Source organism: Lepus europaeus, chromosome 2 (assembly GCF_033115175.1).
Source record: "Lepus europaeus isolate LE1 chromosome 2, mLepTim1.pri, whole genome shotgun sequence".
Lineage (NCBI taxonomy): Eukaryota > Metazoa > Chordata > Mammalia > Lagomorpha > Leporidae > Lepus > Lepus europaeus.
Window position 1 is genome coordinate 151,335,111 of NC_084828.1, and position 23,954 is coordinate 151,359,064.

General features: G+C 40.2%; 1 protein-coding gene across 4 annotated transcripts in view; it reads right to left on the reverse strand.

Annotated features, from left to right (window-relative positions):
• The window catches only part of ANKRD28 (ankyrin repeat domain 28), a 186,865-nt gene that overhangs the window by 52,101 nt on the left and 110,810 nt on the right, over positions 1–23,954 (reverse strand). For all 4 annotated transcript variants that reach the window (XM_062214935.1, XM_062214944.1, XM_062214926.1 and 1 more), the window contains 5 exons: positions 19,695–19,765; positions 13,174–13,374; positions 11,791–11,878; positions 6,833–6,975; positions 2,862–3,074 (listed from right to left, as the gene is read on the reverse strand). In XM_062214935.1, coding sequence (XP_062070919.1) covers positions 2,862–3,074; positions 6,833–6,975; positions 11,791–11,878; positions 13,174–13,374; positions 19,695–19,765 — 716 coding nt within the window. The remainder of the gene's footprint in view (positions 1–2,861; positions 3,075–6,832; positions 6,976–11,790; positions 11,879–13,173; positions 13,375–19,694; positions 19,766–23,954) is intronic.

Sequence of the window (23,954 nt, forward strand, 5' to 3'; positions counted from 1 at the left end):
ATACAGATAAGCCTCTATTGTTTCCATAAGAATTAACACACAGATTTTAACTATTTTATAATAAACTGGTCTAAACAATAGAAAATACCAAAAATTAGGCTGTGAACTTTGCTTCTGAGTAATGTCAAGATTACTTCAAAAATTTTAATGTTGGGGGCCAGTGCTGTGGCACAGCCTCTAAAGCTACTGCCTGCGGTGCTGTATGGGCACAAGTTTGAATTCTGACTGCTCCACTCCCATTCCACCTCCCCGCTAATGTGCCTGGGAAAGCAGAAGATGGTCTAAGTCCCTGGGCCCCTGCACCAGCGTGGGAGATCCTGAAAAAGCTCCTTGATCCTGTCTTCAGATAGGCTCAGCTCCAGCCGTTGCATCCATTTGGGGAGTAAACTAGTAGATGGAAGCACTCTCTGTAACTCTTTTTAAAAATTTTTATTTTATTTTTTTTGACAGGCAGAGTGGACAGAGAGAGAGAGAGAGAGAGAGAGAGAGAGAGAGAGAAGTCTTCCTTTTCCATTGGTTCACTCCCCCAATGGCAGCTGCGGCCAACGCACCGCAATGATCTGAAGCCAGGAGCCAGGTGCATCTCCTGGTCTCCCATGCGGGTGCAGGGCCCAAGGACCTGGGCCATCCTCCACTGCACTCCCGGGCCACAGCAGAGAGCTGGACTGGAAGAGGAGCAACCGGGACAGAATCCAGCACCCCAACTGGGACTAGAACCCGGTGTGCCGGCGCCACAGGCAGAGAATTAGGCTATTGAGCCGCAGCGCCGGCCCTGTAACTCTGCCTTTCAAATCAATAAAGAATTCTTTTAAAAAAGTGTTTAATGTTATTGGGTCTTTGAAGAAAAGCTAATTTTTCTTTCCACCAAGTTTAGATATTTTTCTGGGATATGATTATCCAAAAAGCTGGAATTCTTCAAATTGAAATAAGCAGGTCAAACTTATCATCAACATATTCTTAAGTAATTGAACTATCTAATAAATACTACCAGATGATTTGATTGAACAATGAAAACTATGATATTTATAAGTATATTAAAAGAGTAGTTTTAACCCTAGGCATAACAAGAGTTTTTAAATGATACCTCATGCCCTTCCTTCCTTGCTTGAATGCTACGTTTTGCCCCTTAGCTGGAAGGAGACAAGTTAAAGCAATGACCTCACTACAGATGGAGACTGGTAGATGTCAAAGCAGGTCAGTGGCATTCAGGATTCCCTGCAGTTAGGTGATACAGTGGACACTGGCTTACCACAACTATAGAAAGAGGTCAACTCTCGTGTATTAAAATTCTCTGAAAACCACACTAGAAGCTTCACTGTTTTTACTAATCTTAAATGTTTAAATTTTGTCTGTGGCTTTTCTTGTCTTTATGCTACAAGATACAGTTTGGCAGAGGCTCAAAAAGTGAACTGATGAATTAATACAGCAGCAACCAGACAAAGCCTCTGGAAAATCTAAAACCATGATTACAATTTATAAAATAGCTATTCTGGCTAAATGTGCTTTCACACAGAAGTACATTTATTCGGGCTTTAGAATTTTCACCTGTTTCTAAAATCTAAATGTTTCTTTTTAAAGGTGATTGTGGGGCCAGCGCCGCAGATCACTAGGTTAATCGTCTGCCTGCGGCGCCGGCACACCGGGTTCTAGGCCCAGTTGGGGCACCAGATTCTGTCCCGGTTGCCCCTCTTCCAGGCCAGCTCTCTGTTGTAGCTTGGGAAGGCAGTGGAGGATGGCCCAAGTGCTTGGGCCCTGCACCCGCATGGGAGACCAGGAGAAGCACCTGGCTCCTGGCTTCGGATCAGTGCGGTGCACTGGCCGCAGTGCGCCGGCCACAGCGGCCATTGGAGAGCGAACCAACAGTAAAGGAAGACCTTTCTCTCTTTCTCTCTCACTGTCCACTCTACTTGTCCAAAACAAAACAAAACAAAAAAAAAAACAAAAAACAAAAAAAAACCCACAACTGATTGTGACCCTCCCTCAAAGAAAAACCAAGGAACAACGTGTAACACCCTGATACTACTGTTTTTTCTAGCATTAAGAAAAATTTCAACAGAAAATTGAAAAATTTCACAACAGGAAAAATATCAAAAAATTACAAAGTGAGGTCTTCCATCTGCTGTTTCATTCCCCATATGGCCGCAATGGCTGGAGCTGGATTAATCTGAAGCCAGGAGCCAGGTGCAGCCCAAGACTTGGGCCATCTTCCACTGCTTTCCCAGGCTAAGCCATCAGCAGAGAGCTGGATCAGAAGTAGAGCCACTGGGAGATAAAGTTGGCACCCATATGGGATGCCAGCACCATAGGCAGAGGTTTAACCTACTGCACAACAACACCGACTCCTACAGCTAACATTTTACTAGGTATCAATCGTTTGGTACTTTTTAAAGTTAATCATAGGCATCACCATGCATCACCTCAAAACATATCACTGGGCGTTTAATTTCCATTTAAGAGAAAATTCACTCACAATGAAGCATACAGATCTTAAACGTACCAGCTTATTGAGTTCTGACAAATTCTCATCTATGTAATACAAAGTCTACTGAAAATAAAATACTACCATCAGCTTATATCACCTTGTATCTGTTTCACTCCTCCCCTCTAGAGGCTACAATTGTTCTGCTGTTTACCTAACTATAGATTTAGAACCCCCTTTAAATGGAATTGTATGTTCTAGAACCTTTCAATGGAAATAGTGTACATATTCTGTGTAAGGCTTTCACTCAGCATAATATTTTTAAGATTTATCCATGTTCTTGAGTTTGTCCTTTTTATAGCTGAATGGTATTCATTATTGATATTATTTTAAACAGTGCACTACTATATACTTAAATATGGATTCTAATTGTGTTTCCTACCTTCATATTGACGTCGGCACCATTGCCAACCAGAAGCTCTAAACACAGTGCTCCATGAGTTGATGCAGCAGCAAAGTGTAAGGGAGTAAACCCTTTTTCATTCTTTTGATTTACATTAGCACCACAATCTATGAGTTCATTCACTACAACATCTTGTCCATTATAACAGGCTACATGAAGAGGTGTATTTCCATACGCATTTGGTTCATTCATCTATTGGAAGAAACGTAAAAGTTAAAAGTGTTGCCATTTATTATTGTGTACTATTTTAGCAACCCTGTCACAATCATATTATTAGAAGATAGAGAGATGAATAAATACACAGGTGAGGCTTATGATTCTAAGGTTCTTCTAAAACAAGGAAGCACTAACATGGATTTTTGGTGTTATAATGTACCTTCAGGGAATATAATTTATATATACAATGTCTATCTCATGACAAAAGTGAATGATTTTAAGAGAGACATTTTAGAAGATAGAAATTAAAAAAAAAATGTATTTTAAAAGTCACTTATTGGGGCCAGCACTGTGGTGCGGTGGGTTAACGCCCTGGCCTGCAGCGCTGGTTCGAGACACGGCTGCTCCACTTCCAATCCAGCTCTCTGCTGTGGCCTGGGAAAGCAGTAGAAGATGGCCCATGTGGAAGACTGGAAGAGGCTCCTGGCTCCGGATCGGTGCCGCTCTGGCCGTTGTGGCCATCTGGGGATTGAACCATTGGATGGAAGACCTCTCTCTCTCTCTGCCTCTCTTTCTCTCTGTGTAACTATGACTTTCAAATAAATAAATAAATCTTTTAAAAAAAAGTCACTTATTTATTTGAGGGCGAGAGAGAGAGAGAGAGAGAGAGAGAGTTTCTACCCACTGGTTCACTCCTCAAATGCTTCCAATAGTTGGGACGGGACTGAGGCAAGGGCTGGAGCCAGAAGCAGGGAACTCAATCCAATAACATCCATGGTGGGGACCTAACTACTTGAGCCATCAGGTAATGGCTTCCAGGGTTCCCATTGGCAGGAAGTTAAGAGTTAGGAGCTGGAGGTGAGAACTGAACCCAGTCATTCCAATGTGGAACACAGTCACCTTAACTGCTAGGCTGAACATCTGCTCCATAAAACAAGTATTTTTAAACACTTTCTAGGTAAGGAACACACCACAGAATTAATTCTTAAGAATCATAAAAAATGAACACACAAACTGAAGATTCTGAAATATGTTCAGTAATATGCATATTTTCAGCTTTTTCACTTTGCAGTGACAAAAGACTGAAGTTAGTCATGAAGCAGAGATCGGTAGTTAAAAAAAATGAATAGCACATTCTTCTACTTATTTCATTTTCATTACACACTTGGACTCTAAATATTTTCTAGCGTCTCATGATGACATTTTATCACAAGGTAAAAGAATGTGCTGAATGAGAAATAACTCACAACTCAAGTTTTTATTTTTTTCTAAGAATGAAAAGGAGAAACCTTAAAGTTCACATGATTTCCATAGTAAATAATTTTGTTAAAGATCTTATTTATCTGAGAGCTAGAGTTAGAGATAGAGAGAGAGAGACACTGACTTCTATCTACGGTTCACTCTCCAGATGGCCCCAATGGCCAGAGCTGGACCAACCTGAAGCCAGGAGCCAGGAGCTTCTTCCAGGTCTCTCACACGGGTGCAGGGGCCAAAGTACCTGGGCTGCCTTCTTCTGCTTTCCCAGGCCATAACAGAGGGCTGGATTGGGGGTGGAGCAGCAAGGACTTGAACCAGAATCTATAAAGATGCTGGAACTGCAGGCAGAGGCTTAGTTTACTATGCCACGGCGCCAGCCCCCATAGTAAATAATTTGTGCCCAAAGAGAGGTCTTGGTTTCAGGGAGGTAATCTGACACACCCAGTAACAGTGTTGTGATGTAGTGCTGGGGGGTTGTGGAGGATAATCACACCAGCCATAAACAGATAATGTTATTTAAGGGTCATGAGGTATCAGTGGACTTGGAGATGGGCAATCCATATATCATGCCTATGTATTGGGGCCCCCAGAACAACTCTGAAAATGAAGCTCAAGTGAGCATCCCTAGCTGGCGACACATGTCACAGAGACACTGGGGAAGTAACATGCTCTGCATGATTCCACAAGCAGGGGACGATGGAAACTCTGCGTTCAGAATACCCTAGATTCTGTCCCTACTTTTGTGCCTCTTTCTTTATTTGTACTGTTCTCCAATTATAATGAACTGCCTTTACTGAGTTCTGGGAGTCCTTCTAGTGGATTACTAGACCTACGGTGGTCTGAGGAACCTCTCAAACTCAGAACTGGTCTAAAGTGAGGATGGCATTGGAGAGAGACTGTGCCCTCCTTTCTGAGATCACTGGGAACAGAAATTAGAGGATATAAAAAAGTAATATAACTTTAATCTAAGTATCTAGATTTTTGTCATCAGAAGCCAGCAGAGACATGAATAATTTCTCTCTCTCAGCCTCTAGAAGGAATGAACCTTGCCAATACCTTGATTCAGGATTTCTGTAATCCACAAGTTTGAGATTAAACTGTTGTTATAGGCTTTCTAGTCTGGGTAATTTGTTATGGCATCCTAGGAAACTAAAAAACCATACAACTGGAGGTTACCTGTCATTAAAAGGAGCTATGGCCACTTACTTCAAACAACACTCTGCCACCAGAATCTATCAAGTTACTTTACTGTCAGTACAGTAAAAGTGTGGAAATTCCACAAATATGGACTGAAAACAGTGATCAGAAAAGAGGCTGCCTCGCTTATGCACATCAGCAGTCTGCTAGGTTAAAATGAAAACTCAATCCATTTTGTGCTCTAGGTGCCCTGAATGACAATACCTCTGAACTGTTAGAATTTTAGCAAATGCTTGTTTTAGGTAAGGGGCTTCAGAGTCGCAACATTAAGAGCTTATCTAGCTGGCATGGTAGCACTGTAGGTTAAAGCCCTGGTCTGAAGCGCCGGCATCCCATATGGGCGCCGGTTCGAGTCCTGGCTGCTCCTCTTCTGATCCAGCTCTCTGCTATGGCTTGGGAAAGCACTAGAAGATGGCCCAAGTCCTAGGGCCTACGTGGGAGACCCAGAAGATGCTCCTGGATTCAGATTGGTGCAGCTCCAGCCGTTTGAGCCATCTGGGGAGTGAACCAACAGAAGGAAGACCTCTCTCTGTAACTCTGACTTTGGAATAAATAAAAATAAATCTTAAAAAAAAAAAAAAAAAAGCCTATCCAACTCTACAGGTATGTCATGTATTCTTCCAACCAGGATTATTATTCACTTTTTTTTTTTTTGGCAGCTGATCTCCTTCTAGCAGAGCCTCTTCCTCCTTCTCTTCCTAATATATTGTCCTGAAGAACCACTGACTTTGTCAGAACTCTATCTAAAGTAATAGAGAATACACAAATACACTAAGAGGAATAAAGTACGTATGTTTAATAAAGCCCTGCAAAAGCTACAGGTACTCTTAGCTAGCTCGATTCAGGAATTATACATCCAGATAACGCAGCATCCCTTAAACCAAAAGAATTCCAGAGTAAGAACATTTATGCTTGGTGCATAAGAACCCCCTTGTTTTCCTGCCTGGCTCTTGCTGATATTCTGTAATGTGAACTGTTACAGTCATTTCAAGAGAATATTAGACTAACTGGTCAAGTAAGTCTAACAATAACCTAGCCACCTAATTCAAGTGTGTCTGGCATGCTGGTTCCCACAACCATAATGGAGCTACGGGGCCTTGAATGCAATGAGGAAGAAAATTTGTAGCGATCAGTCATGCATCTTTTGAATATACTTTACATCTTCACATATTTCAATTAAGTATCTTGAGCATAAATCAGTGTAAGTATTATAAATATATGGTTAAAGGACAAAAACATTATTGTAAAAGATTATCTTTTATACCTGAATTATTTTCTGCCAACAATGCAGTAACAATATAAAACTACATTATTTTCTATTATTCACACTGTACACTCACATCAACTCCAAGATCTAGAAGGTACTTGACCACACTGATCATCCCACTGGAGGCTGCTGCGTGAAGAGGTGTGTACGACTTCTTATCCTTGCACGTCACTTCAGCTCCATGTGCCACAAGTAGTTTCACCACATCAATGTGACCTGAAGTATGTTCATGAGTAAATAAGAGATGAGCAGACAGAAAAGACTAAAAATAATTCTGAATATTTTTAAAGAAAGATAGAAATAAAAATTAACTAGATAATGGAACACAGGTCACCAGTACATCATGTTATAAATTATGAGAAAAGAGGAAAAAAATAAGAATGCAGGATAATTTTGATAAATGTTAGTAGAGGTAACTAATAATTAAAAACAATATATTTATTTTATCCAGTAATAATCCTGCAATCTATCCTCTTCCTTTTGCCTACATCTTTTTCCCCTCTGACATTGTTTTAATACAATCTTAAGTTCTGAAGTTAGCTTTTTATGGGCTTTTATAAGGCATTAATTATATTCTTTGCCTTACTGGAATCTTCTACTTATAAATCTTGGAATAAAACATGTTAAGTCTTTAGAACATGCAGCTGAAAAATCTTTTTCCTTATTATGTATACCAGATCTCATTAAGCAACTCAGTCTGCTACTCATCTTTCTAAGAACCAGGACAGGCTACAGTATACTGAACTGTGGACTGACAACTCTCAAATATCAATGGCTTAAAAATTAATCTTTTGTAACCACTCAGTCACACTGTAACAGGCTGGCAACAGGGGTATGCTCAGTCGTGTACAGACTCAGGCTCCTGTAGCTGGCATTAGCTTGAATATGACTGGTCACCGTGGAGTCACACACCATTAATTAAATGCTCTGATACAGAAGTGATGCTTCAATATGGTACCAGAACTAGCCTTAGGTCCCACTCAACCACACGAGAAGCCTAGGAAAGAGGCCATGTATCTGAATGATCAGAGAGAACCACTATTATTTTATAATACTTCACCTTTTATCAGGTTACACTATACAACACGCTCTCTCTCCCTCTCCCTCACCATTCTTCCCACCTCTATGTCTTTGTTCATGAGATTTCTATCTTATAAGGAAAGTTCTGCTTGGATGTCCACTCCTAATCATTGCTGCTGCTCCTTGCAGGCCCATGTCAGATCCCATCTTCCCTGACCAACCCAATCATCTTTTCCTTAGAAGACCCATATATCAAAAGCATCGGATACACAGAAATCTCACCTAATAGTTATACAATGCTTTGTGATTATTCCTAAAATGAAATTATTAACTCTCTAATACTTTTTATGTGCTGAAATTACATTATACACCTTTCAAAAGTAAAGACTATGATCCACTTGGTATATTCCAGAGGGTAAACAGCAGTATTATATACAAAACAGGCACCCAATAAATATTTGTTACATTAAATTAATTGCTTATGATGCCAATCTTTTTTTTTTTTTTTTTTAAACAGGCAGAGTGGACAGTGAGAGAGAGAGAGAGAGAGAGAGAAAAGTCTTCCTTTTTCCGTTGGTTCATCCCCCAATGGCCACTGCAGCTGGCGCACCGCGCTGATCCGAAGCCAGGAGCCAGGTGCATCTCCTGGTCTCCCATGCGGGTGCAGGGCCCAAGCACTTGGGCCCTCCACTGCACTCCCGGCCACAGCAGAGAGCTGGACTGAAAGAGGAGCAACTGGGACTAGAGCCTGGTGTGCTGGCACTGCAGGCGGAGGATTAGCCTATTGAACCACAGTGCCGGCCTATGATGGCAATCTTATAATCTCTTCAGATACAATGGGCATATTAAGTTAATAAACCATAAAAATGAAGTTTTCAAACACAGGCCTGCATCCCATATCCAAATTAAGCCAGGATACTACATGATGCACAATCAGACATATTTGGTTGCTTATATGTAAATTATTAAGTGAAGTAGTATTCTTCAGCTTCCACCCAACCAAAAAATCATCATTTATGTTTTAAGGAAAAAACTCACAAAGACAAGTATCAAATCATAAGGTGCTAAATTAAACGTGAATATAGCATGAGAGTTTTAAATGGGGGGGGGGGGGCAGTGCTGTGACATGGTAGGTTTGCTTCCACCGATGGTGCCGGCATCTCATATGGGCTCCAGTTCGTATCCTGGCTGCTCTTCTTCCTATCCAGCTCTCTGCTGTGGCCTGGGAAAGCAGTGGAAGAAGGCACCCATGTGGGAGATCTGGAAGAAGCTCTTGGCTCCTGGCTTCGGATCGGCCTGGTTCCAGCCATTTGGGGAGTGAATCAGCGGATGGAAGACCTTTCTCTCTGTCTCTCCATTTACAACTCTATCTCTCAAATAACTAAAATCCCTTCTCCCCCGAAAAAAGAGTATTAAATGGCATAAGAGATCCCTTCTACATACTACTCTCTGATCTATGGCTCTAAAAAGTATTTGGGTTAACTGTAATGTAGTGGCAACCAGGACTTTGAACATCCAGGAGGCTCACATGTAAATTCAGCTCTTTACACTCCAAGAGCATATTATTCACCAATAGCCAAAAAGTTTTCTGGACATTTCAAACTAGAAGGCATAGCTACAAACATGGAGAAACGATTCAAAACCAACACATCATACCAAGTAACGCAGATCATACTAAGTTTGGGTGCAAACAAGCAGATTCCAGCAAGTATAAACATTTCCTAACATGAAGAAAGCTCTATTTTAAGAGGACAATGGATAAGCAAATCTACAAACTCAAAATTGACAAATATTTGAGCACATTTCATTAATATGGATCAATCCCTTTAATAGGCCATTAAAAACATAGAAGGCCTTTCATAGTAACTATGACAGAGACCCAAAAGGAGTAGGGATCTTCAAAAAGTTCTTGAAAAATGTATCCTATGAAAAAACTCTGCATCTAAATAAACTTACCTTTTAATTTCATTTTCCCATGAATGTTCTGAAGTATCTTTGTATTAAAAGAAAGCAAAGAAAACTCTAGAGTGAAATAAATGTGTTATGTGTCTTCTTTGTCAATTCACAAAACCCTTCTACCAAGGGGACCAGAATTCATTTAATTCATCCCAGTCTACTTTCAGGATGGCATCTATCAGAGGTGCACGATGTAGAGGACTTACTGGTCAATGGTGACATCCTCCCAAAAAATGTGAACTTGACAGACATAACCACTATCCTTCAGACATTTGGATCATTCCTTAAATTTGTCCTTTGTTCATAAATGTATAAGGAAAGAAAAATAAGTGATGTGTAGAATTTGTAGGGAAAGGAGGAAGGAAAAACATTCATTTCACAACCATTCAAATTACGTATTGCTTCAAAAAGAAATAATGAGTTGCTAATCAGGGTAACCTGCATCTGTTCAGTACTTTCTATGTCAAAGTTATCACAGTAAGGTAACCTGTGGTAGAACTTAGTTGGATATTGTTAAAAGTACTGAGAACAACAGAAAAAATGAATGTGCATAGCAACCTCGTTGGCTGGAGTAAGCACAGTGTAGGAAGAGGGTAAAAGAGAGGGTAAAAGAGGGAAAAGACTGCTTCACCTAGGGACAGATGGGGTGTGGCTGAGAAGGTGGCACAAAACAGACTAAGACATGTATTAAGGCCCACGCCTTTTCAATCACAATCAAGAGGCTTGACTGTGAATCAGTGACAACAATATGTCACTTCACATGTGGATTCTTTGTATCAAGAGGAGCCAAAAAGACCAGAAGCAGAATTATAATCCTTGGCAGTAAGAGACAAAATCCTGAGTTTTATGGCTCTGTTTAAAGAAACTTGTAAAACGAACGTCAATACCCATGAAGCTCCTCCCAGAGCCACAAGCCCAGCCTCACAGAACTTTCAAGGTTTGTGGGCGGGCAGTCTTTCCCACACTTGGCCATATACTTCCATCTGCCTGGTCTCGGCACCCACAAGCCAGCATTTCTATTCTGCCTACCCTGAGGTAGGCTGATGTGAGTTTGTGGCTCTTCAAGTTAATCTTAAGAAGCAATTAATGTTTTGTTAGTGCTGTGGTCAGAGTGCTATGGGTTCTGAGTGGTCCATCTCAGACCTATCTTCCCCTTTCTACTTTTAGGGTGCAGTTGTAACATTTTTTTCTAGAACACATATCCAGGTTACAGTAGAAAAGCCTATATTTTAAAGCCTCAGTTTCTTTATGTAAAATTAATGTTATAGACATCAAATAGGATCATGCACATTTAACTTGATGTGTGGCCCCAGTAATGGATTCCTTAACATATTTCATTATTTCAACCTTAATATTCCCATGGAAACAAGGACGGGTATGAGAATGGGCTCTTAGGAAACATCAACCCTAAGTTTTATGCCCTAGGCCTGTGTCTGGGATTTTTCCCTTTGAGGGTAAACACAATTTCAAACAGCTTTTAGATGAACTGGATCCACGCACTCCTGTTGCAACAAGCCTCTCCAACTATAGTGCTGGTTCCAATTGGCAGGCAAATTCAGATACAGTGTAACTTTTCATTACACTAAAACACAAACGTTACACAAATGGCAAAAACATTAAACCTGGCCGGCGCCGTGGCTCAACAGGCTAATCCTCCGCCTTGCGGCGCCGGCACACCGGGTTCTAGTCCCGGTCAGGGCACCGATCCTGTCCCGGTTGCCCCTCTTCCAGGCCAGCTCTCTGCTGTGGCCAGGGAGTGCAGTGGAGGATGGCCCAAGTGCTTGGGCCCTGCACCCCATGGGAGACCAGGAGAAGCACCTGGCTCCTGCCATTGGAACAGCGCGGTGCGCCGGCCGCAGCGCGCTACCGCGGCGGCCATTAGAGGGTGAACCAACGGCAAAAGGAAGACCTTTCTCTCTGTCTCTCTCTCTCTCACTGTCCACTCTGCCTGTCAAAAAAAAAAAAAAAAAACAAAACAAAACAAACAAACAAAAAAAAACATTAAACCTTTCCTAATTACATAATATTCAAAAAGTAAATTTAAAAGACACATACCCATATATGCTGCCCAATGGATAGCACGTCTATCTTTCTTGTCAAAGGCATTAATATTGGCACCTCTAGACAAAAGTAATTTGACCATCTGAAATAAAAGTATACATAAATTTTAGCAAAATTAAGAAGTAGAATTATTCACTAATATCCCTGAGTAAATGACTACTCACCTCAATTTTTCTGGCACTGCATCTCTGCATTTATGGAAAGAAAGGAGCTAGACTAAATACTGAAGGCCATTTAACATAATAACAGAACAAAACATGAAAAAAGGGTTCACCTTCACTGTGAGTGTTACTGAAGTCAGGTAACAGTATCTTTTTAAAATGTCACATTTTATCCTGCTATTTTCTGAACAATTAAGTATGATTCCTGAAGTCTAAAGCTGAGATATTTAACAAGAGGTTTTCTTCCTATTACCAGCACAAAGTATTACTAAAATACAAAGTGCATTCTCATGCCAGAAATGTCTTAAATCTAAGTACAAATGCAGTGTACCTACCATCTGATTAAACCTGAAGGTCCCTGAACAGACTACTTACCTCTTAATGTTCCAAGGACAATAATTATCCCTAACCATATTTACAACAGTTTCTCCACGGGAAAGGCTACTCCGTTTTTCAAATAGAGACACATCTGTAACCTTAACCGCAGTGAAGGCAAGGATTGTTTCTGTTGCAAAATCAGAGGTATAGTGAAAAGAACACAGCAGACACTAGCTCCCCCAGCCATGGAATCTTGGGAATATCACTTTATCTCTTTGACTTTCTGTGTTGCAATAAAAATGAAGGCCTGGAAAAGCTGGCCTGTAAACTATTCTACCTCTACTTCCTCTTCCCAAAGTCTCCCTCGTGCAGCAGAGCCCACTCACTGCAACACCTAGCACAGGCAATGCTGGTTGTGTACGGCAACTAAAAACTGTCTCAAACTGTTTTCTTTTGATGATTCTGCCACTGAAGAATGCTCTAAAAGTTGATAATAAACTAAAAAAAAAACTAAGTTTTCTAAACTCTGCTTGCTTTGCATAGAACTGTCCGAGGAAATAATGAAATTGCCATTTTTCCTGATTATTTTTTCCCACAATGACGGAACAGACTTTTCATGTTGTATGATAGTTGGCAGTGTTCTCTGCTGTTACCTGAGGCTGACTATGAAATTCAAGTCCAAGGGCAGTATGTCCTAAATAAATTTCTAAATTTGAAAAAGTTACACCACACAAAAAAGTGACAGTCTGCTAAAGGCAAATTTTGATGACAACGAGCAAGAGAGCTATTTTTGTGTACTTTTACCATGGGCTAATGAGGGGCTAACGAAGGCAGATTCACTAAGTGCTAAAGGGGTAGAGGGAGGTAGAGAGAGTCAGTTGAATTGAAGGCCACCTACCTCGCCATGCCCACTGAAAGCTGCATGGTGCAGTGCAGTTCTCCCAGCCCGGTCAGACACATTCACGTTACTCAGGAGGGGGACCAGAGCTTCAGCACACTTGACAGCTTTATTAGCAGCAGCTATGTGTAAAGGGGTTTGCCAATTTTTGTCTCGTGCATTAACATCTGCAGAATGCTTCAAAAGTACCTGAACTGCTTCCTAAAACATACGGAGAAAAAGTTATAAAACACAAATGAGCTAACAGATTTAGAAATTATATAATTTCCTAAAGAAATAAAATTTTGATAGAACTCACTATAAGCAAGTAGGAATTTACCCAAGAAAACAAACTATTCTGGATTTAAATACAGTACTCAGAGCCATACAAGATGGACCTAGATACAACATTCCCTTTCCCTACCTTCTCATTTAAAGGTACTAAGAATTCCTATCAAAACGTGCAAAAAGAAATACTGCCAAATATTCTTCAAAAACATTTTTTTATTTTGTTTTTCCAGATAGTGAGATACAACTCATTCATACTTGTAATAGTTGTAAATTTATTACTTTGCAATTGAATAAATAAAACAAAAACATTCTATTTCCCAAAGTATTATATATACTGTACTTTACAAAATGAAAAGCCACTAGGATCTAGTTCATGAAAAACAGAACAAAACAAAAATGTCATAAACAAGGTCTTTGCTGTGAGGCTCCCTGGAGGGAGGCCGATGTTAAGGCAATTTAAGAGTTTCCTGTCTAGAGGGATTTATCTCCCAGAAGCACATGGAAAAACTTCACAATACCACATTCATAAACTGGACTCATGGCAGGATCCCAAGGAATTCATTATACCAGCAACATTAAGCAATGTAACAAACAGAACTAAATTTAGCAAAATTTTTCTCCTCACAGTGATAATCCTATCTTTGGTAGAGAAATGCCAAAGTATGTATTAAAATGAAAAGGACTAGAACCAGGGCAGATTCTTGATTCTATTATTCACAAAGTATACTATAAAAGCCTTGTATTACTGCCCCTCAATGTTTTGGGGGGTGGGTAGATAACACCATTCTCTCTTACCCTTCTTCAAGGCACAAAATTAACATGTATGACAAGTCTAAAAAAATGTAAACAACAAATATACAAATTGTCAATGGGGACTAAGCAAAATATAATCATCCATGGCTTTTAAAGATCTGAAATAAAATGTAATCAGAACTGTCTTAAATATGGGGAACAGAACAAGTATTTAAAAGTGTTAGCAAAAGACTGCATAGAGGCCCATCCTCTATAACCTGTGAAGGAAGTTAGCCAGCTCACCAAAGACATACTGAAGCCTCTGACTCCCTGGTCTCACTCTGGTTTTACCCAACAGAAACTTAAAAAAAAAAAAAAAAAAAAAAAAAAAAAAAAAAAAAATCCACCCAAGAGTGCACAGAGCAGTTTTATTCATAACTACCAAAGTCCAGAACTGCAAATGTTCAACAGAAAAATGGATTAACAGCATGTTTACGATAATACTACACAATTAAAAAAACAAATCAATAACGTGTGCAACCACATGGACAAATCTCAAAATTTTATGGCAAATACAGTAAGTCAAGATGTAAGACTAATAAATAAATAAATAAAAAGACTAATAAATAAATAAATAAATAAAAGATTTATTTATCTGAAAGGTAGAGGCAGAGAAAGGTCTTCCATCCACTGGTTCACTCCCCAAGTGGCCACAACAGCCGGAGCTGGGCCACTCTGAAGCCAGGAGCTTCCTCTGGGTCTCCCACGTGGGTGCAGGGACCCAAGGACTTGGACCATCTTCTACTGCTATCCCAGGCCACAGTGGAGAGCTGGATTGGAAGTGGAGCAGCTGGGATTGGAAGCAGTGTCCATATGAGATGCAGACACTGCAGACTGGGGCTTTAACCCACTGTGCCATAGCGCTGGCCCCAAGACTATATATTATATGATTCCATTTTTTATAAAGTTCAAGAATGGGAAAATTACTCTATGGTAAGAGAAATCAGAACAGTGGCTGTCTCTGGGGACTGAAAAGGAGACTTGCTAGGATGGTGGAATCTTCTACATCCTCACTGGGATAAAGGTTACACAAGTATATACATCTATCAAAACTCAAATGGTGTACACTTACATTTTATTTTAAGTTATATTTTAGTTTAAAAGAGGAATGTAGAAATAGCCTACAGCAGAATACTTACTCAAAATTATGGAAGACTACCAACAAATGCCATCAGAATCTCTTAGCTCCACCTCTGTGACTCAAAGGATACAACTAACACTATATTGGGAAATGTTAGCAGGTAGGTTGGTGTATGTACTAGAAAATAATTAAAATTAAGATAAAGAATTCCTAATGGCATAGGCTGGAAAAACAAAGCACATTAGAAATGCCAGTCTTGCCCTATTTATTCCCACTTTGAAATTCACAATACAAACATTCAAACTTTTGAAAAGTATAGGAAATGTTTACATTCCATTAGTAATAACACAAAAATCAAAATTTTTCTTTTGCTTCATTGAAAAGCAAGAATAAACCCAGTTCATGCTAGATAAGGGTGTATTACATGGCAGCTATGGAAGCCTGTAAACTTAACAACTAAGACTCTGATCCAGTAGCATTAGTCTTTGAAAATTTAGAAAATATACTAAAGAAAATTTCAAAAGGCTATAGATAGTTAAAAAGAACAGAGAAATTTCTAGAACCACCAAATAAAGAGAATGATGTCATATACTAGTACAATTCTAGATTCCATTATCGGTATATTATAAGCTCACAGAAATAATGTGGAGATATCCAAGGGCATAGATGGCTTCACTAACAGTATTACCAAAGAAATTTCTATTTCAACTTTCAGTTGTTAGTGAGTTTGTGTAAGAAATGTTGATGGTGTGCCCAGATTTTTTTAAGTGATTATACCCCATGACATCAATTTAAAAAAATTATGAATTTCGGGGTGATGATAAAGGATCAGACAATTATACTCAAAGAGCCTTTACTATTATCCTGAGCTCAATCTATGAGAGATCTACAGCACCAGCTCTCTTAGGTTCTACCATTCTAGCACATCTTACCACCAGTTTGAAGGAAGACAAAGAAAAAAGGACAACAATCTGCAAACAAACACAGTTTGGGTGGCCAACTGATATGTCACAATATAATTTAAAATTTATTAATTATTATTATTATTTTTACTTGAAAAGCAGAGAGGAGAGAAGAGAAACATCAGAGGTGAAAATTTTACTCTGGGTGAAACCTATCTCAATTTTAGACATATTGCTAACTTTATTATGAAAACGAAGTGCTAAAGACAGAGAGTACTCCCATTCCTTTGAACAGGAGGCTACAGACTGGCACTGTGGTTTTTTGTTTTTTGTTTTTTTTTTGACAGGCAGTTAGACAGTGAGAGAGAGACAGAGAAAGGTCTTCCTTTTCCATTGGTTCACCCGCAATGGCCGCTATGGACGGTGCGCTGCGCTGATCCGAAGCCAGGACCAGGTGCTTCCTCCTGGTCTCCCATGCGGGTGCAGGGCCCAAGCACTTGGGCCATCCTCCACTGCACTCCCAGGCCACAGCAGAGAGCTGCACTGGAAGAGGAGCAACCGGGACAGAATCCAGCGCCCCAACCGGGACTAGAACCCAGGGTGCCAGCGCCGCAGGCAGAGGATTAGCCAAGTGAGTCGCAGCACCAGCACCAGCACTGCTTCACCCAGGTGTGTACCCATGTGTGGTTGGTACCAGGGAAGGCAGCTCCATCAACACTATAAAATGTATCTGATTAGGTTAAAAAATTGTGTTCTCTCCAGGGGATTCAGCACCCTTAAGTTCAATTCTTAAACACACACCTTGGTCCCATACATGAAATAATCAAATAACCTTAGTACTTGGAAATTGATTTATTCAGGGACAGATATTTGGGCATCAGTTAAGACACCACTTGGGATGCCTGCATCCCATATTGGAGTGCTTGGGTTCCAGTCCCAACTCCATTCCCATTCCAGCTTCCTGTTAATGTGTGCCCTGGTAGGTAGCAGGTGGCTGATCAACGACCTGACCCAGATTGGGTTCCAGGCTCCGGGCTTTGGCCTGGCCCATCCTTGGCTGTTGCAGGCATCTGAGAGTAAATTAGAGGATGGAAATCAATTTCTCTCTACCTTTCAAATTAAAAAAAATAATAATAATTTTTTAAAAACTTGTGGAATCTTAAAAAAACTATGTGCTACCCTCAAAGAACGAAAGTCACAAACCAGAGTGGTAGGGACAGACTGAGGCAGCCAGTCCAAGAGGACACATGTTGGAAAGCATACACTGCTGGAGTTAGAGGGTCACAGGATTTAGCCTGAGGCCGTCTTTAGCAACCTAGGTTTCATGAAGGATTTAAGCCTGAAAGCATTATTATATGTGGTAAATGCTGTGTGTGTCCTTGGGAGAATTTAGAACACAGGCACTCCTTCATTTCTCTCATAGTCTCAAAAACATAAAGCAAAGAATACCTAGAATCCCAAGTAGATTTTCTAGCTGTTCTGCTAATTATGACATTCTTTAAAAAAAAAAAAAAAAAAAATTACTCGCCGGCGCCGTGGCTCAATAGGCTAATCCTCCGCCTTGCGGCGCCGGCACACCGGGTTCTAGTCCCGGTCGGGGCACCGATCCTGTCCCAGTTGCCCCTCTTCCAGGCCAGCTCTCTGCTGTGGCCAGGGAGTGCAGTGGAGGATGGCCCAAGTGCTTGGGCCCTGCACCCCATGGGAGACCAGGAGAAGCACCTGGCTCCTGCCATCGGATCAGCGCGGTGCGCTGACTGCAGCACGCCTACCGCGGCGGCCATTGGAGGATGAACCAACGGCAAAAAGGAAGACCTTTCTCTCTCTCTCTCTCTCTCACTGTCCACTCTGCCTGTCAAAAAAAAAAAAAAAAAGTAATTACTCAAGTGTTTACAGAAATAATAATTCCATGGAGTTTCCATATTTTATAGCTGTTTTCCATATCCTACAAAAACAGTCAATACTACACAGTTCAGTAATTTTTAGAATGAAGAGTAGACTAAAACACAAAGTTTACCTTCTGATGATTTAAGCTCCACTAACTTTAATAGCCACATTTCCAAGAGTCATACTGAAAACTACATAGTTATAACATTAATAGGTTCCAACAATGGTGATGTACATGTTAACTGCTTTTATTTAAAGAAACACCTTTATGGAGGATCAACCACAAAATCAGTAACATTACCACAGAATTTCAGATTTCAATGTACACTGACTAGTTGGTCTTAGTTTTGGAACTTCCAGATTTGCCCAACACCATACCCTTAAATAGTTGCAGGTGGTAGCTGGAGCTGATTTCTCCAAGTCTAAGGTCTGTAAGTTCATCAACTGTGGCAAGCCAAGGACCCAGATGGGAGTGGGCTGTGTGCTCCAGTGTCTCTCACCCTCCCCACATTAGCAGGCTGTGGCTAATGGACTGCTTCTGTCATCTCACAGGGTTTGCAATCTTCCCCGGTCACTTTTCCACTCTACTTCTCCTCATTTACCAGCTCGTTTTGGGTTGCTCACATGGAGTAATATGAAGAAGAGAGTGGCAGGAGCTTCTCCAGTTTCTGCTGAGGCCCTGGTTACAGTTCCCTTTCCCTCTCCAAACTACCTGGTCTCATGATGGGGAGAAGCAAAACAAGCTACACTTAGGAGCTCTCTCCTTGTCTCTCACTGTTTGAGCAACTCTGAAGAAACAATGGACTAATAGTCACCTATATAATCACATAAACTTACATTTCAATCAAATTACTTAAAATGTTTTGAAACAAGTACCAACTATAATAAGGTATATACTTTACATAGGTAGTAAATAACAGCAGAGAAGAAGGTACAAGTTTTTATCCCATCTCTACCACTGAACTACATAGTTTCTTCAAAATATTTATACTACAACGATGTCATGAGGACAGAGGATATTAAAAAGCACTGAAAAATACAAAAACACTTTGCAAGTAATGAATAATCTCTAAAAATGTCAATTTTCTTGATGAGCAAACAATACATAGGGCTGTAAGCAAAAAGGAACTATTCTTCCTTGAAAGATCCTTCAGGTATTTTCAGACTATATATTTAGAATTAGTAAAATGAAACACTTTTGACTAATTCTAGTGTTTTATGAAATGATATTTCAGTTTATCAAAATAGACTCACAAGACTATTTGCTGATCACAATCAGTGGAACATTTGTGACAGGTTACTGTCAACCTCACAGAAGGATCGCGAGGAGGATTCTGTAAGATTAAAAAATAACTCCTCCTATAGGAGGGGCAGAAGCAAGATTTCCTACTCTGTTTCTTCAGGTCTCTAGGAGGCCTCACATACAAAAGGAGAAATGAAACAATTAACTTGATTTGTACAAATTCTAAGCACCAGTCTAGATACTTCAGTTGTTATTGACTTCTTTTGCGAACAGAATATTTGAGTATAGACTCACAGGTGGCCTACTTAATGTTTTTACATACAACGTATGACTAAGAGATGTTTCATACCTCACTACAAGATGCAACTGCTCTGTGTAAAGGTGTCAACCATTTGCTGTCTTTGGCATTAACTCTAGCTCCTGCAACAAGAAGAAAAAAATAAATTGAAATAGTTTACATTAAGTATTTTTAATAAATCTCCTGAAATAATAGTTCTATATACAGTCCAAATTGGATGAATAACAACTGAAAGAGTATTTTTATACTTTCTGCTAATAAATTACTCTTACATTACAAAATTATCCTTTTAAATTGGCGTAATTATCCAGTAAGGCATTATTTCTCTCTATTAAAGATAAACACTTTATAAACAGGCTAGAAAAGCCACCTTTATACAGAGCATATCCAAGGCAAAAATCAGACCCCACTTTAAAATGTGCATTTAAAAACTCAAATACGGAAATAAATGAATAAGAATAATAAGAGATTAAAATGCAGATTATCCCAAAGTTTTCATTATACTTCTTTATTAATGAATGTATCATGTCATAAAGTAATATAATAATATCAAAATGGTTCTGCAGCTATGATTAAAGACATATTAGTACTACAGAGGTATTATATAAATTGGATACAACGGCTATAGACCTTGGGGAAAACTGAGAAAGAAATGAACCAACCCACGTCTTTCTGGGTTTTACCTAAGGTTTAAAGAAGAAATTAAAAAAAAAAAAATGAACTATGTATGATTCTTTAAAAATCATAAAGTCAATAGGTAAAAATTAACTTTAGCAGAATACAAACACATTTATTATGACAAAATGTGTTACATAATTTGAAAGGGGGATCCGTCTGAGACAAAATACATTGATTTAGTACCAAAGTTCCAACCAAACAAAAGTAGCACATGGCAGGATCACTCTACTTCTAGGAAGAGAAGGAACAGCAATGGTTTTGGGGAATGTAGAGGATTTGGCTGACAGGTCCTATCCTATCACGACCCTAGATTTATACTCCAGATCCTAACTAACTACTTATTTTGTAAATGATGAAACAGAGGTACACTAAACAGCCTAGCATCCGCACCAACCATGGCAGAATCATGGCTAGAGGTTGTAACTCCTGATGCTTAGGTTATGTCTATGTCTTCAGTTCAAAGGTTCAAGGAATAATCAAGTGCAGTGACTTCTAGTTACAGCTCTAGCAATTACCAGCTGTCAGCCCCTAACTACTTGTTTGAACTCCCTAAACATGAATTTCTTCATCTATAAAACAGAGCTTATAATATTTTGCTATAAAGATAACCTGTGGGAGCCAGCAATGTGGCATAATGGGTTAAGATGCCATTAGTGATGCCGGTATCCCATATTGGTTCTGGTTCGAGTCCCCACTGCTTGACTTTCAATCCTGTTCCCTGGTAACGTGCCTGGCAAAGCAGCAGAAGATGGCCCAAGTCCCTAAACTCATGCTTCCATCTATAAGAGCCAGAAAAAGTTCCTGGCCCCTTGGCTTTGGTCTGGCCCCACCCTGGCTTTTGAGATCATTTGGGGGAGTGAACCAGTGGAAGATCGATCTCTCTCTTATATCTTCCTCCCATCCCAACTCTGCCTTACAAAAAAAAAAAATCTTAGGGCCCAGCACTGTGGCATAGTAGGTTAAGCCTCCAGCTTTAGCACAGGCATCCCCTATGAGCGCTGGTTTGTGTCCCAGCTGCTTTTCCTATCCAGCTCTCTTCTTATGGCCTGGGAAAGCAGAAGATGGCTGAAGTCTTTGCACCCACGTAGCAGACCCCGAGGAATCTCCTAGCTCCTGACTTTGGATCAGTTTAGCTCAGGCTGTCGTGGCCATTTGGGGAGTGAACCAGTGGGTGGAAGACTTCTCTCTGTCTCTCCCTCTCTCTGTAACTCTGCCTCTCAAATAAATAAAATCTTTTAAAAAGATAACATATAATAACCATACCTAGCACACACAGCCTAGATATGTTATAGGTCAATGAATAAGCTTTGAATTTGGGAAAATAAAATTAAACTGGAAAGTTAAGAAATATCCACAAAAGTAGCAGTTGAAATTCTGGAAGTAATTGGGTTCTCTGTATGCATTAACCTTGAGGACACTGAACAAATCAATGAGGGAGCTTAAAGGAATGCTCAGAGTTAGACTTTAGGAGAAGTAAAGGAAGCAGCAACATAGAAAAGCAGTCAGAGAGTGGTATACACATGTATTCAACATTTGAGTAACACTCTGCCAGGCCTCTGTAGAGCTTAAGATGGTTAAAACACAGCCTCTCGGTCCACAGTAACTTCAATGTTTGAGTAGACAGTAAAAACATTTGAAATGTTTACCAACTGGAAGGTTAGAGTCCTGGTGACAGTGAAAGGCCAATACAGAAGCTAGAGTCTCTCATTCTCCCGTTTATCTGCTTAGGGTTCCGATAATCCCTGTGTTTATGTGCACTTCTGTATTTGTACAACAGAAGGGCAAGCCGTGGCAGTAAAGCAAGAAGGGTATCAACAAAGACGCCCAGAAGAGTTAGTATCCTGTATTAACAAAGGCAAAGAAGAAGGAAGCCTCATAAAGGGCCTTAAGATGTTTGATTAAAGGAATTAATTAACAAGAATACAGAATGTGGCTGTCATGAAAAACTAAGGAAGTCCTCTACGTGCTGGTAAGGATCTGAGACATAGGGAAAAACGTGGTAACTGTATCAACAACATGCTTTATGTTAATGCAGCAAAAGGAAGAGATGAGTATTCCCACTGGCTTTACATCACAAGGAGACTCTAGGAGCTAACACGTAAGTGCGAGTGGGTGTCTGTTTCTGCTGGTAAGGAAGTGCACTAAAAATATGAGACTGGGGAAAGAGGACGGCTTCACCACAGACTGTGTGCTTCAAAATCTATACACAGGTTGAGCATGACTAATCAGAAAATCAAAATCTGAAATGTTCCAAAACTCTCAACTCTGAGCTCTGACAGGACACTACAACTGATCAAATCCACACCTGACCTCATGTTGACAGGTCACAGTTAAAATGCAGGCACACTAAAAATACTTGGTAAAACTCCCGTTTGGCTTTGTACACAAGGCATGTATTGAATATAAAATAGTTTTGTATGTAGACTTGGATCCCACTCCAAGAGAGCTCATTACGTATATGCAAGCATTCAAAAATATGAAAAAAATCTGGAATCTGAATAATTCTGGTCCTAAGCATTTCAGATACTGGGTGTGTACACATATTTTTTAACAAATAAAACTGAAATATTGCCCATTTAAGACATAAAATACATTTAACAGAACAAATGAAGTGATCATAGAAAATATACTAAAAATTCAGCCCCAAGTGCAAATGAAAAGTTAAAGTAATTGGGAGTAAAGTGAGGATAGTTTTTTTAAAGATTATTAGATAAACAACTGCATGAAGAAAATCTGATTTTAATGGTGCATCTGGGCCGGCGCCGTGGCTCAACAGGCTAATCCTCCACCTTGCAGCGCCGGCGCACCGGGTTCTAGTCCCGGTTGGGGCGCCGGATTCTATCCCGGTTGCCCCTCTTCCAGGCCAGCTCTCTGCTATGGCCCGGGAAGGCAGTGGAGGATGGCCCAAGTCCTTGGGCCCTGCACCCACATGGGAGACCAGGAGAAGCACCTGGCTCCAGGCTTCGGATCAGCGCGGTGCGCCGGCCGCAGCGGCCATTGGAGGGTGAACCAACAGCAAAAAGGAAGACCTTTCTCTCTGTCTCTCTCTCACTATCCACTCTGCCTGTCAAAAAAAAAAAAAAAAAAAAAAGTGCATCTGGTATACGGTATACCAAAAAACAAACAAACAAACAAAACTCTGCTGGTCGCATCCTGTCATTTAGTTATAACAATTTCTTTCTCTTCACATGTAATAACATAATCAAAATTAATCCACCAAAATGCTTAAGTGATTGCAAAGACTACACTGATAGATGACTGAGGATATATCGCCACTTGTTACAAACAGAAAATTTGATTAAAAATTTTGGCTTTTTAAAAATTTTTTTAAAGATTTATATATTTATTTGAAGGGCGGAGTTACAGAGTAGAGAGAGAGAGAGAGAGAGAGAGAGAGAAAGAGGGCTCAGTCTTCCAACCACTGGTTCACTCCCCAAATGGCCACAATAGCTGGAACTGGGCTAATCTGAAGCCAGGAGCCAGGAGATTCTTCCAGGTCTCCTATGTGGGTCATCTTCCACCACTTTCCCAGGCCATAGCAGAGAACTGAATTGCAAGTGGGGCAGCCAGGACTTGAACTCGCACCCATGTGGGATGCTGGCACTGCAGGCTGCACCTTTGCCAGCCCCGGCT